This window comes from Panicum virgatum, chromosome 7K, assembly GCF_016808335.1.
Source record: "Panicum virgatum strain AP13 chromosome 7K, P.virgatum_v5, whole genome shotgun sequence".
NCBI classification, from domain to species: domain Eukaryota; kingdom Viridiplantae; phylum Streptophyta; class Magnoliopsida; order Poales; family Poaceae; genus Panicum; species Panicum virgatum.
The window spans coordinates 52,018,200-52,035,254 of record NC_053142.1 but is presented as its reverse complement, the minus strand read 5'-3'; the positions used below and the strand labels follow the sequence as shown (position 1 = coordinate 52,035,254).

At 45.8% G+C, this 17,055-nt stretch overlaps 1 protein-coding gene across 3 annotated transcripts; it reads right to left on the bottom strand.

Moving 5' to 3' along the window:
* Positions 1-906: 906 nt before the first annotated feature.
* On the bottom strand, positions 907-6,391 carry LOC120642155 (probable LRR receptor-like serine/threonine-protein kinase At1g63430). 3 transcript variants are annotated; one of them, XR_005662522.1, is made up of 14 exons: positions 5,836-6,390; positions 5,234-5,372; positions 4,745-4,816; positions 4,515-4,658; positions 4,267-4,416; positions 3,875-3,979; positions 3,726-3,796; positions 3,110-3,349; positions 2,821-3,026; positions 2,621-2,753; positions 2,367-2,524; positions 1,947-2,162; positions 1,158-1,651; positions 907-1,096 (listed from the first exon to the last, which is right to left on the bottom strand). XR_005662522.1 is itself a non-coding variant. In XM_039918572.1 (13 exons), the coding sequence occupies exons 1-13, from the start codon at positions 5,957-5,959 to the stop codon at positions 1,406-1,408; spliced, it is 1,998 nt and encodes a 665-aa protein (XP_039774506.1). In that variant the 5' UTR covers positions 5,960-6,391; the 3' UTR covers positions 907-1,405. The 3 variants fall into 3 exon arrangements, 2 of the variants coding, with proteins under 2 accessions (XP_039774506.1, XP_039774504.1); XM_039918572.1 differs by having other exon boundaries at positions 907-1,651; positions 3,732-3,796; positions 5,836-6,391; XM_039918570.1 differs by having other exon boundaries at positions 907-1,651.
* Between the last annotated feature and the right edge of the window lie 10,664 nt (positions 6,392-17,055).

Sequence of the window (17,055 nt, the reverse complement as noted above, 5' to 3'; positions counted from 1 at the left end):
CTCAACCCACGTATGTAGACTTGGAACCAAACACAAAATTGGGATCAGCCCAACCCTCTAACCAAACATTACACGGGTTCAACCTGACCCAAAAAAAAGTAGGACGGGTTCAACCCATCCCACCAAGTCTCGGAACCAAACACATTCCTACTAGCTCCAGCATCCGTCGATTTCAGTCAGGGAGTCAGATTTCTTCCGCTCTTCTGTCCCGCACTCTCTTGCCTTTCATGCAAGTTGCGCAGCATCAGTCATCAGAGAGGGTGCGCGGTGAACCAGGAGAGAAACGCTGGGAAAGGCCGACAGGTGACCAGATGAAAATCAACACTGATGGAGCTTTTCACCAGTGGTATGGTGGCTGGGGATTTGTGATCAGGGACGCGTCTGGGGACGTGCTGAGAGCAGGAGCAGCATGTTGTCCCATACCACATTCAGCAGCCATTTGAACTCCTTCTAAACATGCTGCTCCTGCTCTCAGACTCTACGATGCTGAGGCAAGCTCTGTCATCTAACGACTACCGTCTTGCCGTTTCGGGAGGGCTGGTCTACGTGCTGAAGCAACTTATTAGCTCGTGTTTTTCCTCTTGTTTATGCCCCCCGGGCTTGTAATCGAGTAGCTCATGCCCTAGCGGCAAAAGGTTGTAAGTGTGCTCCAAACATTCCCATTCTGTGGGATTGTACGCCTGACGGCGTGGAGAACCTGGTGACCAGCGATCTAGCTGAGCCTCTAAGTTAATGATGGAAAACACTTTTCCACTCAAAAAAAAAATCCCTCTCTTGCCTTCAATTCTCGATGCGTGAAGATCCAATTCCATGGGCTATACTACTCATGCTCCACGCAACAAGAAAAAAGAAAGCAGCTGCTGATACACAAATAAAGTCTGCTCTGCTCAATTCAGAGACCAGACATACAGAAAACACACCATAATGCCATTCATAAGGCGAGACTAACATTCTTCCTTCAGTTATGCAGAATCTCTACACACTACTGCCATTCACAAACAAGGCCGGCATTCTTCCTACAGTTACGCAACGGACGTTCCACCCAAATACCCAATGCAACACAAACACACAGGTCTGGGCAGGCTAGCAGCAGCACTACCTGAATACCTGATGCCACACAACTTCTCATTCAGACATGACGGGCGATAGCATCGCACATACACTAGCAATGCGCCCCCGACACATCATCAGCGCAATGCCTCCCCGACACACCATCAGCTATATCAAATCGTATTACATCAGTCGAAACAAATCAGTGTCGTGCGCCAACCTGAGCAGCTAGCTCCTGCTTGTTGGCCGCAGCCAAAGGCCCTCTCTCTCTCTATACGTCAAGCAGACAACCACGGCTAATATTAGTGTGCGTGACGATGGATTTACATGGTGACTGACGGAAAGGCAGGGCATGTCACAACGCCAGGGCGAGCTCGGCCCATGCCAGCAACGACTCCTTGAGGATGGCGGCCGCCGACAGGTCGATCCCGTTCTCCAGCACGCCCGTGATGATCTGCATCGACGGTCTCTTGGAAGGGTCAGGGTCGATGCACCGACTCACCACGCTGCATAGGACCGCGAGGTCCTCTGTCCTCACGTTGCTCAGCTCGGGGTCGACTAGCTTCCCGATCTCCTCAGGCTGCTGGAGGAACTTGGTAGCCTGCGTGAATAATCAGAATCAGCAGTGAGATGTGAGCATTTTTTTTTATTTTTTGCCTCGAAATGGCCTCTTTCAGTTAGCCAAAACAATAGACTGCCTTCACATATGTTAGTACTGAGCGTAATGCTTCTGAACCCATGGTTTTTCCAACCTGCAGTCCCCCATTTCTACTTCTGAATTTTCTTTTGCAGTCTACTTCATGGTGGTATGAAATTAGGATTGTGGAGCAGGCTTGCTTAGCTTTCTATGTAAATCAGCAGCGCAGGAAATAGATGAAGGAGATAGATTGGCTCACCCAATCAACCAAATATCCTTTATCCTTGCAGTACGGGAGCCGTCCACTGATAATCTCCAGTAAAATCACCCCGAAAGCATACGTGTTGCCTTGGATATCTGCATGTTTATCCTCCGCAGAATCCCCATGACCAGGGAAAGAACCTTTACTATTGAAGTGGCTCGGAGCCTTCTCATGTTTCGAAAACATCATTTTCCAGCACTCGAAATCAACCAGCTGCAAAGAGACACAGAGCAGGAAAATGATTGTTTCGCCAAGTTGATGATGAGTATTTACACGTAGGATAACTAAAAAATAATGTAAGACAAGAAAAAACATGCAGAAGATGATATCATGTTATTTCTGAAGAACAGAAAGGAAAGTAGTCTTTGGTGGCTGAATCAATTAATGCGTATGTACTAGCTTATGTGCAGAATATACCTTTGGTGTAAAATCTTCTGTAACATATACGGAATTCGAATTCAGCTCAGATATAGCAAATGGGGGCTGCAACTCGGTATGCAAGTATCTTAGACCCTGGGCGATTCCAATGGCTATTTTCATCCGCCTGAGCCAAGATAACTGGGCTCCATCTCCATCTAAAGAAAAACGTCCCCAATAAAAATCTATTAAATATCAAATAGGCATTGCTTAGGCTGCAGGTAACTACCAAAACAACAGAGCGAATGGCTTACAATGTAGATGTTCAAATAAGGTCCCATTTGATGCATACTCAAAGACTAGCATCCTTGAGAATGGATCACTCTCTCTGCAGTAGCCTAGAAACTTTGCTATGTTCTCATGATTCAATCTTGACAGATCAATAACCTGAAAAATCATCCCGTTTAATTTCCATGAAGGGAAGTTGTTGTATCCCATAATGTTCATAACTTACCTTATTTTGGTAAAAGAGTTCATGGTGGCTAGTCCAATGACCTTCAAAGGCGCATAATGATATGACAGAAACTTCAGGCCCATCCTTCATGGTTCCTTTGTAGACTACTGTCTCAGGAGACGAGCCAATAATGTTGCTAAAATCCTCACAAGCTACTTCAAGCTCCTGGCGACTTAGTTTTGGTAAACTTTTCAGCATATCAGAATCTGAAGAGAACATGGATACATCAACCAAATACACATTAACTTATTCATTAACTGTTCTTTTGGGCAATAAACTTAATACTAACCAATCAACACTGTTATCTCATCGCTCCAACTCTTTGATCGATTCCATGAGGATATTCTTATAGAAGGCTTCAGCTTGCAGCTTCTGGAAGCAGTAACAATACCGGTAATCACAAAGACAACCAGAAGAACGCCAGTTGCAATTTCTAAAACAAGAAGCCAAGTTGGTTGCTGCATTCTTTCATGCTTATGTACAGGATGTTTGGATCCATTTATGCCACCTCGCTGGCCAGTAGAACCACCTAAACCAAAAGAGTATATTCATGTTCAGTGGGAGTTGAAAATTGATCTTGGGAAACGACAAAGTGTTAATTATAAAGTATAAGCTGCAATCCACATTCGCTGCTTGAATTTCAATTTGATAGGTCATGCTGCACTTGCTCAGGCAGCAAAAAGTAAAAGACTCTGGTGTAAGTGCATGGAAAATATAATTGGTGCCTAGCATGACAAAGTGATAGAAAACCCTAACAGAAAACATCTAAAGGTACAGCATGTAGTGTCAACAGATGTTTGGTATTTCAGTGATTAAATCATTCTACTCAGGTACAACATACAAAAGTAGCGGAAATGTATCAATTTATAGTGATTCGTCTAGGTCGTAGAAAACAAAAAACATACTCATACAAATTTGCAAAGCTCGCTGTTGGGTAGAGTACTCATCCTGGAAGCAGTTCCCTTGGAAACTTGACCTGCAGAAAGGCCTTGTAAATGGGCAAACTTAATGATATACAAAATAGTACTGTAGCAAGTATATCACGTAACAGTACCTTGGTAGATATTTCAAGCAGGATGGAATTTTTCCAACAAGAAAGTTGTAAGAGAAATCCCCAACATATAATCGAGAAGGGCATAGTCCATTGTGAGCTGTGGATCTAATAGAGCAAACAAGTACTAATTCAGATAAAGTAACACAATATCAGGACAATGCTCATTTGCTCTGAAGTTAATATATTTTTTTCCCATGAATCATGAATATTTTGATGACGCAAATTAAAATTCAATTTGGCTATACATGTATGCATTCCATGAATACAGAGTATAATAACAGCACTGTAACTAGCTGCATTTGTTATTCTGGCAATTCTCTAAAATTTAATATAGATATCTCTGTTACAGTGTGGAGCACCAGGCACAGGAGGAATTAGGAGAAGTCACCAACCCGATACTTGAAGTAGGAGAAAAACTGCCAGTTTTGCTTCCCGGAATTGATCCCTTCAATCTATTCCTGTCCAACCTCAACTCAACGAGGTTCTGTAGTTTTCCCAACTCCGATGGTATTTTCCCACTCAACCCATTTGAATGGAAATTTCTACATGAGATGAATGAAGCAGCAGCCTTTAGTTCTGATATCAAGGGTGAAGCCAACTAGAAAGTAACAAATGCGAAAACAAGACAGATATGCCTTACATTACGCTCACGCTGCTCAACCCGCCTAACTTGGATGGGATAGGGCCAGTGAGCCGATTAACACTCAAATCCAGAACCCTCAAGTTCCTCAGTGAGCCAATTAGTTTCGGAATTGTACCAAAGAACAGGTTATGATCCAAATACCTGTTTATAAAAATGAGACAACTTTAGAGAAACCGTATAGCTAACTTCATAAAAACTAGTTGAAGTGACATAGAAAAGGAACATACAGCTCTTGCAAGAAATTAAGCCGTCCAAGTTCAGGTGCAATGAATCCCTTGAGAGATGAGTTTGATAGCTTCCTGAAAGATGAAAAGTCCACATCACTAAGCCAATGACAGCAAATCCATTAGAAAAAGATTTTGACCTGATAAGCAAGTACAAAATGTTGTTGGGCTGTGCCTGTGAAGTGTGAACCGAACCTACTGAATACCGAGTAACATCTAACTGGCAAATCCCACACTACATCTTTTGAGCTGTTTGCACATGCACTGACGGGCCAGCGGTGGTGATTAAGTACCAAGCAAGAATTCACTTGAACACCTAATCTTACTGATTCGAAGCTTAAGCAAATAAATCTCCTTTTCTCCTGTCGACTTAAGTACCCAGCAAAAAAAAAGCAGGTTGTTGGTACTGGCCAGCTGCTAACTGGGTGCCGAGCACGAAGCAAAGAGACCGTGAGTGAGATCTAGGAGTAGGGGAGCGTGGGAGTTCCTTACAGCGAGATGACGGAGCCCTGCGGCGCGGAGCAGATCACGCCGTGCCAGTCGCAGGCGTTGCCGTCCGCATCAGTCCAGTCTGATAGCACGGAGTGAGGATCCTCGATGATTGCGCGTTTGAATGCCATGAGCGCCGACACTGGCACAATGAAATCCACACGTCAGAGAGAAAAGATTGGAATTTCACAGGAGCATAAGGAGAACAGAACGGGGAAAATTCAAATCCTGATTTGCTTAGCAGTTAGCAGCAACAGTTGGCATATCAAATGTTACAACAGTGCCACGAGCTCGCAGATCACAAAATGTATGTGCAAAATGAAGAAGTATTTTTCGTTTTTGCAAATTGAAGCTCGTGTAGTGAACTGGAATTAATTGTCGCAGGCGGCAAAGCGGTTGTATTTGGCTAGGACGGATTTCTGAAGCGAACAGATCAGGACGGAAAATCTGAAGAAATCAGGAGAGACAGCAGAAAAGGAAAGAAACTGGAATTCCAGAAATGGAGGCAACAGGGAGCAAATTGAGTCGGTAAGAATTCGAAAAGAAACCGCACAAATTCCCAGTGGAAAATGAAGAACGGAAACGGAGAAGGAAACAGCACTCACCGTCGCCGCTCATGGCAGAGGCCGCGGAGCATTGCAGGAACACGACCCCGCAGTGCAAGGCGAGGAGGACCTGCAGGAGGCTCGGCACCGGCACCGGCGCCGCCGCAGCCCCGCGCCAAGTCATGTCCAAGACTAAGCGGCGACACTAAGCTAGTGGTGCTAAATCGCTAACCCCCAGCTTGATCACGACGAGTGAAGAGTCCTGGAGAGCGGCGCGCGAAGTGGTTCACGGAGCCATGGGTGGCGCGCCGCTGCTGGGCACCGCCGCTGCCGCTCAGCACGGGCACATGGGGATGAAGGGCGGAAATGAGAGTGAGGGAGTGGAGTTGGTTGAGGAGTGGGAGCAGTTGGAGTAAAGAGAGGAGGAGGAGGAAGCCGAGGCGAGGCGAGCAAGGGAAGCAGCAGACTCCGCCGGGGCCAGAGGCAGCGGCAGAGGAGGAAGAGCGAGAGGGAAGCAGAGGATGTAGAGAGAGAATGTCGTGTGAGGAGGATCTAGCGCGAGGAAGGAGGAGGTGGAGGAATTAAATGGCGGCTCGGTGAGAGAGAGGATCAGAGGAGGAAGGTGGCGGTCTAGTTATTGCGCGCACTAGTCTAATTTCTAAAATGTAATGTAATGTTGGCAGCAGCGAGCATAATCAGGGATTATGTTATGTTATAATGGGGGCATCGGCATCTCTCTTTTCATAAGACTGCTAATGGCATGGAAGTATTAGCACTAATTTAATCTCCCTGCTGCCATTGGGGGGGACTCCTGCCTCTTCGCCTAGGAGGAGATTTTTTTTTTTTGAAGAGTAGGAGGAGATCTTTTCCTTTTTAAAATTTTGTTCCATTTGATCTCTGGCTTGATTCGTCCGAAATGTGTGGTTTTGACTGCTGCTAGTACGTCTTGGTGACTTCTCTCTTGGGCCCCGTTTGGATGTATGCATTGAAGCCTGGAATTCGGAATTGGCATTGAATACACTCAATGCCAGCTGTTTGGATGATTTCGAAATTGGATTTGGAAACTGAACCCAATGCCAAGCGGTATTCTGGGTACCGCTCCACCACCTCCCGCAATTCGGACCTCTTGGCCTCCGTATTGCGCTGCATTGAGCGACCCGGCCACTTGCTCCCTCCGCGCGCGCTCCTCTCCCCTGAGCTCCTGTGCCAGGCCGCCGGCGCCCTCCCCGGCCTCCCACTCTGGCATCCCAGGTCTGCACCGCCCCTCCCCTGCCTCCCTCCATCGGCGAGCCGCGCGGCTCCTCCATCTTCCTCCCCGGCGGCTCTCCGACACGCCGGTGTGGGAGGAGATGAAGGCTGCAGGGCGAACGAGGAGCCGTGCCGCCCCTCCCCTACCTCCCTCCGCGGCAAGCCTCGCGCCATCCGCCGGCGAGCCGCGGCGCCCCTCCCCTGCATCCATCCTCTCCTTCCCCGCGGTCGCAACCTCCTCCACTTCCTCGCCGACACGGCCTCCTCCTCGGCTCCTCCACTTCCTCACCGCCGCAAACTCCTCTTCCTCGTGGCCGGCGGATCTCCTCCTCTTCCTCGCGGCCGGCGGCCCTCCCTTCCTCACGGTCGGCGTCCCCTCCTCTTCTTCCTCGCGGCCGGCGGCCCTCCCCTTCCTCGCGGCCGGCGGGCCTCCTCGTCTTCCTCCTCCGCTTCGCCTCTCTGTCTGCCCCTACGCCCCTGCGCTCCTCCGCCGCGAGCTCCGACACCCCTGCGCCCCTTCGCTTTCCCGAGCTCTGCCACCGAGAGGCCCATCCGCTTGTGGGCTCGACCTCCGCGTGAGAAGGGAATGTCACGGACTAGCGCGACGATGGCGGCAGCCTGGAGGCCCGGACCAGCGGGGCCTGCTCCGGCGAGGCGACGGCGAGGCGAGGGCAGCGGGGTGAGCTCCTCCCAATTTCTTGATATGCTCATCCAAACATGAATTGGCATTTGCCACTTAATTGGATTCCATCCGCCAATTCCATCTACATCTAAACAGCAGATTTGATATCATAACCCATTTCCAATACTACTCTGTTTTGGTATTGGTACCCAATTCAATTTCAGCTGCTCAATATCTACATCCAAACAGAGCCTTGTTCTTTTTCTTGCACCACCTGTGGTCCTCCAATTTTTGAATCTTCTTCTTGCCTCGACATGGACTGGACCATGAAAATGTATGCTAGCCATTGTTCGGAAAAGAAGAAGAAGATGTACCCCAGTCACACACACACAAAAAAAAAGGTTTTTCGAGGATTTGATGAAGGGATCATTAGCTGACAGCTGAGAGTATGTAGGTTTCGATCGGATGTGTTTTGGTAACAGCGATGTTGTTGGGCACGTACGTACAGTACATGGCTGTGTCAATCGTGGACAGGAATGCGAATGGGGTGGTCGCAGTGAAGTGAAGGGAAGGGGAGGGGAGTGAAAGGCTGTCCAGGACAGCACGGCAGTTTGTCTCGACCCTTGTCTTGCACTTGGACGTCACAGTCACAGGGAGGCTACTACTAATTCTTTGGCCGTATTTAGTTCTTTACATATAAAAATTTTGTATTTGAATTTTGCTAATTTGAAGTACTAAATGAAGTCTATTTACAAAACTTTTTGTATAGATGGGTTGTAAATCGCGAGACGAATCTAATGATGTTAATTAATCTATGATTAATCAATAATTAGCGGATGGTTACTGTAGCATAACTGTTGCAAATCATAGATTAAGTGGGCTTATTAGATTCGTCTCGCGATTTACAGCTCATTCATGCAAAAAAATTTATAAATAGAATTCATTTAGTACTCCATGTATCTGTCTCAACATTCGATGTGATGTTTTTTGTGTTTACGGGATTTACGGGTAAAGATCTAAACATGGCCTTAAATGATTACAGTAGTTCAAATCCTGGGAAGATACAGATACAGGCGTTGGGTTCTGTTGGCTTACTGCTTAACCTCCCGCGATTTCGTTAACAAGAATCTTTTCCTGCTCCCGTTTGGTGCTAGGATTTGAGTTTGCCCGTTGCCCCCGGCCTCCAGCGCTGACGGTTGCATGCATATGCAGCATCCCACCAAGCTGTTAGCTGTATTGTATCCCTGCAGCGGTTACGTTGCTCCAAAGTCCGGTCACAGCTTGGTTTCCTGCTGGATTATACTATACAGGTGTCCCTCCAAAGAAAGATGAGTCGACAGTGCCTTTTCAGCTACTGTATCGTTTGATTTTTGATAGCAGGTAACTTGCATGGGGGGATCGACGGACGACCGAGCGCAAACACGGAGGTCAGGACACGCAACAGCCGAGGAGCCGAGGAGGGAGGAGGAGGAAGAAGAAGAAGAGAAACGAAGCAGAGGATAGATAGATGGCAGCTGCGGCAGGGCGAAAAAGCAGGCGGACGCCGCGGGACCCGATCCCAGAGACACACTCATCTGACTGACGGCCCGTACAAGTAGAACAAACGACGGCGTCCCATCAGCAATCATGCATCGCCACCAGTCGACGATCGATCGGCCATGGCAGATTGAGAGTTTGGCTGGTAGTAGCATTGTTTGTGGGACAGTGGCCATGGCGGCAACCAAGGAACCTAACCGTGTTGTTGTTGTTGTTGCCGTTGCCGTTGCCGTTGCGGCCAGGCCACCGGCGCCATCGCAATTCGCAAACGCACCATACCAACCGGCAACCGCTGCTGCCTGCTGGCCCGGGTCGGATCGGATCGACCACCCACACCGTCCGTCCCACCGCAAGGGAAGGACCAAGAAAAGAGCACCAAGCATTCAGGGGATGTTTTGGAATAGGGATTTTAAAAAAAATCTCAGGGACTTTTTAGTATTTAGAAGTATTAAATAAATGTTAATTATAAAAATAACTGTAGAATCCTGGGGCTAAACTGCGAGACGAATCTAATGAGGTATCGTAATCTATAGTTAGCGAATGGTTACTGTAGCAAATTATGAATTAATTAGGCTCATTAGATTCGTCTCGCGAAAAAGCACTCAGCTGTCAAAAAACATTTATAAACAGATTTTATTTAATACTATAAAATAGTAAGATTCCTTTTGATGTGATAGAGACTTCTGGAAAAAATTTGGAACCGCCTCAAGGCCGTCGTCCGCTGGACTAATCCAATGCTACTACTACAGTTTTTTTCCCTTCCCTTGTATACAGTGTATACAGTATGCATTTAGCTGCCACCGTCGGGACTGGACAGCAAGTACACTGTCTCTTTCACTCGGATCATCCTCTAGTGCATAATACACTACTAGCTGCATACACTCTGTTCGGCAGCTCCAGCAGCCTCTAGCCCAACAGTATTTTTCTCTCACACCGCTCCAACACCAGCTTCCAACCACCAGCCAGCCAATAGTATTTTTCTCTCACACCACTCCAGCCACCAGCTCCAACTCTAGCCCAGCAAACAGAGTGACAGGAGAGGATTTCTCTTTCTTTAATTCCCCTCAGAGAAATACCCAGTAGAGTCCTACAGTCAAAACCCAGATGTGCTCCAACCAGCCTTTGCAACTCTACCATGGCTATGCATGGATGAGGTGCAGATATTTGTCTGAATTCCTCTGTGCGTCTCAAGATGCATGGGGAAGACTAATATAATGGCATAAAAAAGGCAACACCCTGCACTCCGTATGCATGATCCCTTGGGTGGAATTTACTGAATTAGAAATGCCAATGCCATCAGCGATTGCCACTTTGTACTTGGATTGGATATGTGCAGGGCAGGAATGACCTCGGATCCCACTACCTGCTAGTACATGTCGTATACAAATCCGGGTCCTGGCCGTTGGAAGCGACCGGCCTTGAAGCGGGCACACAAACGCAAGACTCCCACTCCCATATGGCTGTCTCCTTTCTGACACCACAATACTTCCCTTTTTTGTTTTTGCTCATGTGCTTGCTTAATTAAAGCCATATGAATATAGAAAACATTTTATTTCCTTCAGATGCATGGTGGGTACTGGTGGTATATGTACGTAAATGCAGGCAAGGCAGCTCATGCTGTCATGGATGCAACTTTTATTGCAGTGAGCCAGTGAGCACCAAGTGTTGTGCCTCTGCCTAGCTACCACCTTGTTGGACTCATAGTTCAAGGCTTCAACCAAGCCGGAAGATGAAGAAAAAGAAGAAAAATCAGGCCCTCTGCGGCTTTTGGCAAAAGGATGCAGCAGTAAACTAGCTATTGCAAGAGGATGGTGAGGAGGATCAGGCTTTGTCCTTGATCTCTGAGACGGCACATTTTCTGGCTGGGGTAGACCTGGGCATGGGCTGCCCGACCCGACGGACCCGACCCAACCCGCCCGAAAATAGCCCGACCCGACCCGACCCGAAGAGTTTGATGGGCGGGCTCGGGTCAAAATTTTTAACCCGGTATGACTGACGGGCCGGGCACGGGCTAAAAATTGTGACCCGAAACTCGAAAAACCCGAAAGAACCCGACATTTTACATAGGCCCGGCCCGACCCGACCCGAACCCGACCCGACCCGACTGGCTGTCGGGTCGGGTGCGGGCTCAATTTTACGGCCCGGCCACCGGGTCGGGTCGGGCACGGGCCGCTAGAAAAAACACTGGGCTTTTTTTGGCCCGGCCCGAACCCGACCCGGCCCGGAGGATGCCCAGGTCTAGGCTGGGGCCCTTGTCTATGGACTATGGAGTAGGAATAGCCGAATAGGACGGCACACCACCTAAAGATCTCATGGCTGTGTCTCCACCTCCTATGAATCTATGATGGCGCAAGGCATGCGGTAGTCGCAGTACTGCAAGGCCCCAGCAGGGAACATGACCAACCGTGTCTTTATTTTGTACTGTATGTATACTCATCCAATCACAAATAGTAGCTGTCAGCTTATCCCAAAAAAAAAGTAGCTGTTATGATATATTAATTCTGGCCGTGTTTGGTTGCAGGCTGTAAAATTTTTGAAAAGGCATCTTTTTATATTTGAAGTACTAAATATAGACTAATCACAAAAATAATTACAGAACTCGTCTGTAAATTGCGAGACGAATCTAATGAGCCTAATTAATCCGTCATTAGAGGTTGTTTACTGTAGCATTACTGTAGTAATTTAGCATCTAATTACAGCCTAATTAAGTTCATTAGATTCGTCTCGCCATTTACAGACAACAGTCGTAATGCGTTTTTTATTTCGTCTAGATTTAAGTCTCCATACAGGTGCCGGAAAAAAAATTTGGAATTTGGAATTTTGCATCCAAACATGGCCTCTGTGAGGTACGACTTTGCCCACCAATTAATTCAGAAAAACATTAAATCAAAAAAATATAAATTATGGAATTATTTTTCATAATGTATTTAGTAGCTAACATCGCCGAACTATATATATATATATATATATATATATATATATATATATATATATATATATAGCTTTAGTTATTGACGGCAAAGCCTAAACAAGTTTTACTTAGAATAAACATAAAACTATTGGATTCTACTAATCTATAAGGGTGGTAACACGAGGAATTCAAGTTTGGCCGCATGTTTTATTCCAGGACAACATCATTTGGTTTAAGCTAGCGGTAAGTTGTGATGTAATGTGAGGTTCTTAGTCATCACCAAAGGTTAGAACAAGAACATCTAGACATTCAAAGGTTTATTTGTAGATTCGATTCTCCTATTAAAAAATCGTTTCTCTAAGGGGAAAAAATAAAAGTAACAATTAAGGAACCATTTGATTTTCTCTTAAGGAAACAATGCAATAATTGTAAGTACTAAACATTATGTTTTCCGTGCAAAAGGGAGCACTCACGCTGTTGCTTGTGTACAAGTGTTGATGCATGTATTGAAAGCAGGCATGTGGTCGATCCCTTTGGTCCAGCTCCGTTTGGTCCAACCTCATCGCTCCCAATCATCTTCCTTTCGGTCTCTGATGTTGGCCTCTTTTAATACCTGCACCTGCTCATCTCATCCATGGATATACATGGAGCGGAGCTAGTGAGCATCAGCAAATTAGCCTTGGGACCTGGCCTAGATCCTGCAGCAATTGCAAAAATGGTCCGTCACCCACCTCACATCTCTCTCTTCTCTCCAGCCGATCGATCACCTCTCCTCTTTTTCCACGCTCACAAAATCTGAGCTTAGTGGTGTCACCCCAGATTGTAAAAAATTCAGAGGCTGGGATGCAGTCATCATGCATGCTTTTCCGCGAACGATGCAGTCATGCGTGCTGATAAGGCTGGATCAGTCTATATGCATGTTGCAAGGAGTATATGATTAGACTGCACTGACCACAGCACCGTGGTTTTGTTAATTGAAGAGCAAGTGTACTTAGCAATGATCTGTTAGAATTGCCAAAAACTTAAATCAGTGACACATTACTTCAGGATCTTAACATAACCTAGTTCATGACAAATCAATCTAATGCAGAATAAATTCTTAATCATTATACCAGCGTTAGCAGTAGCAGCGGCCATTTACGCCTGATCCGTAGAAGAAGTAGGCGTTCTTGTCGGTGTAGAAGATGCAGCAGCGAATCGGCGTCCTTTGGGCGCCAAACGGGAGTGCTTGGCCTTCCAAACCCCTCCAGTGCCTTTAGCGATCAGACTAGCGGTGGCTAGGATTTTAGAATGACGTGAATGTGTGTTTAAGGTGCTAACCACGACCTTATATTTATAGGCACTGTGGGGCTGGGGGCCAGCCTCTGGAAACGGGTCTAATGGGCCTGCTGATCACAGCCCATTAAAGTTTTATCATTAGATTTCCTTAATCGCATTTAGATGGTTTAAACACTTTCTTAATAGTGAAGATCACAATATCTTAACTGAAATATTTATTTCCAACATGATCGTCTGTGGAGGAAACAGATGCTGGTGGCCTGATGGTCTTTCAAGCGTCGTTGCTTTTGGAAAGCAGCCCGTTCTGCTGGTAGTTTATAATGGAGAAAAGGAAAGGCCATGAGGTGGTAGACAAAGAGGGAAAAGAAGCTGGATGCTTCGTCTTATATTATATTTGTACTGCTAGCAAACTGCGAGCTATTGCTTCATGTTTTAATAAGTACTATATATATAGCAGGAAATCTTACATAGTAGATTCTGCACTTCTTAGAACCGTCATCTGAAATCAAGGCAAGCTTGTTTTTTGTTAGTCTTTTTCAGTACATTCAATGTTTTTTTTTCTTTCTTTTGGGTGACACATGTAAAGTAGACACAGTTCACCGCTGAAAGGAAACCAGACTGGCACACAACTAAATAACCCACCATGTATCTTTCTTTCTCCAGTTTGTTAGTTTATTACTAGAGGCCAGTAGTAGTGTGGTTGTGTGAAGCCTAAGCAAGCATACTTGCATGACATGCATGTTTCGAGGAATCCCCTTGTTAAGCAAGCCGAGTATATTTCTTTCAGTTTCAGGAACTGCGTTGCAAGACCAAACTCTGCACTTCAACGCACACCCCCACCACCACCGTACCTTGCATTGGGCACCGCCACTTCCGTCGTTCCGATTGCCCCCTTCCCTTCCCGTACAAGTGAAGGATTTCAACTCAAAGAATACCATACCACGCATAGTTTCTCCCCTCTCTTGCAATTGAAAGGAAGGCTACTGCGGAGTCCAAGTACTAGTAGAGAAAGTAAACAAGTGTAGACCAATTCAGTAGCTGGAATTCATGCTAGCTAATTCATTCCAGTGGTGAGAACCTGGACTTGAACTCGAAGTCAGAGTAGTCCTCTGCCACTGACTGCTGCTTTCGGTCCTTCTTTGCTCTCGCAGTTTGTCGTCCAGAACAGTCAGTACTGGACGGTAAAGAATGGTCGAGAGTGCTCAGTCTAAGTGGATGCATGCAGATCAATTAGCTTGTCAGCTCTGAAGAATTAAGAAATAATTGGTGCTCCTCAGTTGACAGGAGCAGTCAAAAGGCAGAAACAAGAAGAGACGATGCCAGCCTCTGCTTTTGATGCATGGCTTCCCCGGCCGGATGGAAGAGGATTCTGGGAGCAGGAACGGCAGGTGACGCTGCCACGCGTTTTGCTGAACCCCCGGGTGCCGTGAAGCATGGGAGGAGGGTGTGTTGTGTTGTGACCACCGTTGCTTTTGCCCTTTAATTTGGAGAAAGACAGAGAGGCTTCAGGTCGCCATGGATTGTTCGTTGCATAGATGCTCCAGGTCAGGGCAGACTTGGGACTGGGAGCAGCAAAGTCAGGCCTGAGCCGGCCTAAATCTGATCTGACACTGCGACTCCGTGGAAATTTGGTTCAGAAGAATAAACAGAGTTAAAGATTTAAGGTGGATGAGACCCTACACACTTGACATGCATAAGGCCTGCACGCAACACGCTACAACTACAAACACGCCACAGGTCCATAGGTACACATGAGAGGAAGCAGTAGCGAGGAGGAGGAAGAACAGTTTCCTGAGACTGAGAGAGGCTTCTTTGGCTACGGTGTGTTGCTGCAGGCCTGCAGTTTCTGTACTCTGTGGGTCTTTGGCGAAATGCCCGCCATTGCTGAGAGTCGCTGAGGCCCATGGCCCCAACATACTTAAGGATGAAAATCAACAATCATGGACAAGTTGTAGCTAGTTGATCCATGAAACAAGTCACATCAGCGTCAATACGAGGTTTTTTTACCATCCTGGTCCTGGATGGTGTTATAATTAGGGAGGTAGCACAACTACATATAAATGCTTAAATTTAAACTTCTACTCACTACTAGTGGCTCAGCAAAAAAATGATGAACAAATAAGAAGCCTCTCTCTTTTTTTCCTATAAAAAGAAGTTGTATTAATTAAGATTGGACTTATTATTACATTATGGAGGACTAGGCGTATAACCCGCGCATTTGCGCGGCTAGTATTGAAAATTTAAAAATTTGCATGTCGTTGTATCGTTACTTAAAGGTTATACTATTTTTTTACCATACATCATCATGTTTATTATCGTAAATTATGTCTTATTGTTGATTAAAGGATAAAATTCAACTATGATCTACCTATAATAACAATTTGATTTGTTGAGCTTTAATAATATTATGCAGATAATTATTCTTATTTTTATTTTATTTTGATTGATTATTGTTAGCTTTAGTTTTTATTAATAGTATATATTTGTAACTGATACATAGCTAAATGGTATTTTATATTTATTTTTTCATAATGGCATTGGTGGGTGATTTTTAATTAGGCACAGGGGTATTTTAGGCTAATTTTTATCGTAATGGCAGTGGTGGTAATTTTTATTTTTCTATTTTTTCTCTGATTAATGTGAGAATTTGTAGGCCTTGAGAGCGAACGTGGAGGCTCCGTTTGTTGGCCAAATAATAAGATAACTAGGCGTATAGCCCGCATTTGCGCGGCTAGTATTGAAAATTCAAAAATTTGCATGTCGTTGTATCTTTACTTAAAAGTTATACTATTTTTTTACCATACATCATCCTGTTCATTATCATAAATTATGTCTTATTGTTGATTAAAACAATTCAACTATGATCTACCTATAATAACAATTTGATTTGTTGAGCTTTAATAATATTATGCAAATAATTATTCTTATTTTTATTTTATTTTGATTGGTTGTTGTTAGCTTTAGTTTTTATTAATAGTATATATTTGTAACTGATACATAGCTAAATGGTATTTTATATTTAATTTTTTATAATGGCATTGGTCGGTGATTTTTAATTAGGCACAAGAGTATTTTAAGCTAATTTTTATCATAATGGCAGTGGTGGGTAATTTTTATTTTTTATTTTTCTTCGATTAACGTGGGAATTTCTAGGCTTTAAGAGCGAACGTGAAAGCTCCGTTTGTTGGCCAAATAATAAGATAATAGATAGATAATAGATGAGCAGGCAGGCAGCATCCAGAGCGGTCTCCCTGCTGACTCTGGAGCCTCGTTGAGGTCCTCCACCTTCATGGTTCCCTCTCTTATGTTGTAGATCATGAGGCCTTTGTCCCACGGGTACGCCTCCTCCAGCCCGCACTCGTCGGCCCGACGCGCGGCGGCAAAATTGGCGGGCGAGATGAGGAACGCCTGGCCCTCCAGGTCGTGCACCCGGCGCCATTCCTGCCTGGTGAAGTCCATCCTGTAGACGGCGATCTCGTAGACCACTTTGGAGAAGCTCCCATCGAAGAGCAGGTTCACCATGTGCAGGTGCCCCTTGGACTCGACCATGAACACCAGGGCGGAGTGCGCGACGCCGTAGCCCCCGGTGACCACCTCGCGCATGGCCACGGAGCTGAACGCCGGCGTCGGCCGGAACTCGATCACGCCCAGCTCTTCGAACCCCGTGCTGAAGTAGACCTTGCCG

What these genes read in the sequence shown, in the direction of transcription:
- LOC120642155 (XM_039918570.1), bottom strand. Translation starts at nt 5,959, where the DNA reads ATGACTTGGCGCGGGGCTGCGGCGGCGCCGGTGCCGGTGCCGAGCCTC. An exon ending in CTCTGCCATGAGCGGCGACG is followed by an intron (nt 5,373 to 5,835) that starts GTGAGTGCTGTT and finishes TCATTGTGCCAG; the next exon opens with TGTCGGCGCTCATGGCATTC. An exon ending in CAGAAGATTTTACACCAAAG is followed by an intron (nt 2,163 to 2,366) that starts GTATATTCTGCA and finishes GTCTCTTTGCAG; the next exon opens with CTGGTTGATTTCGAGTGCTG.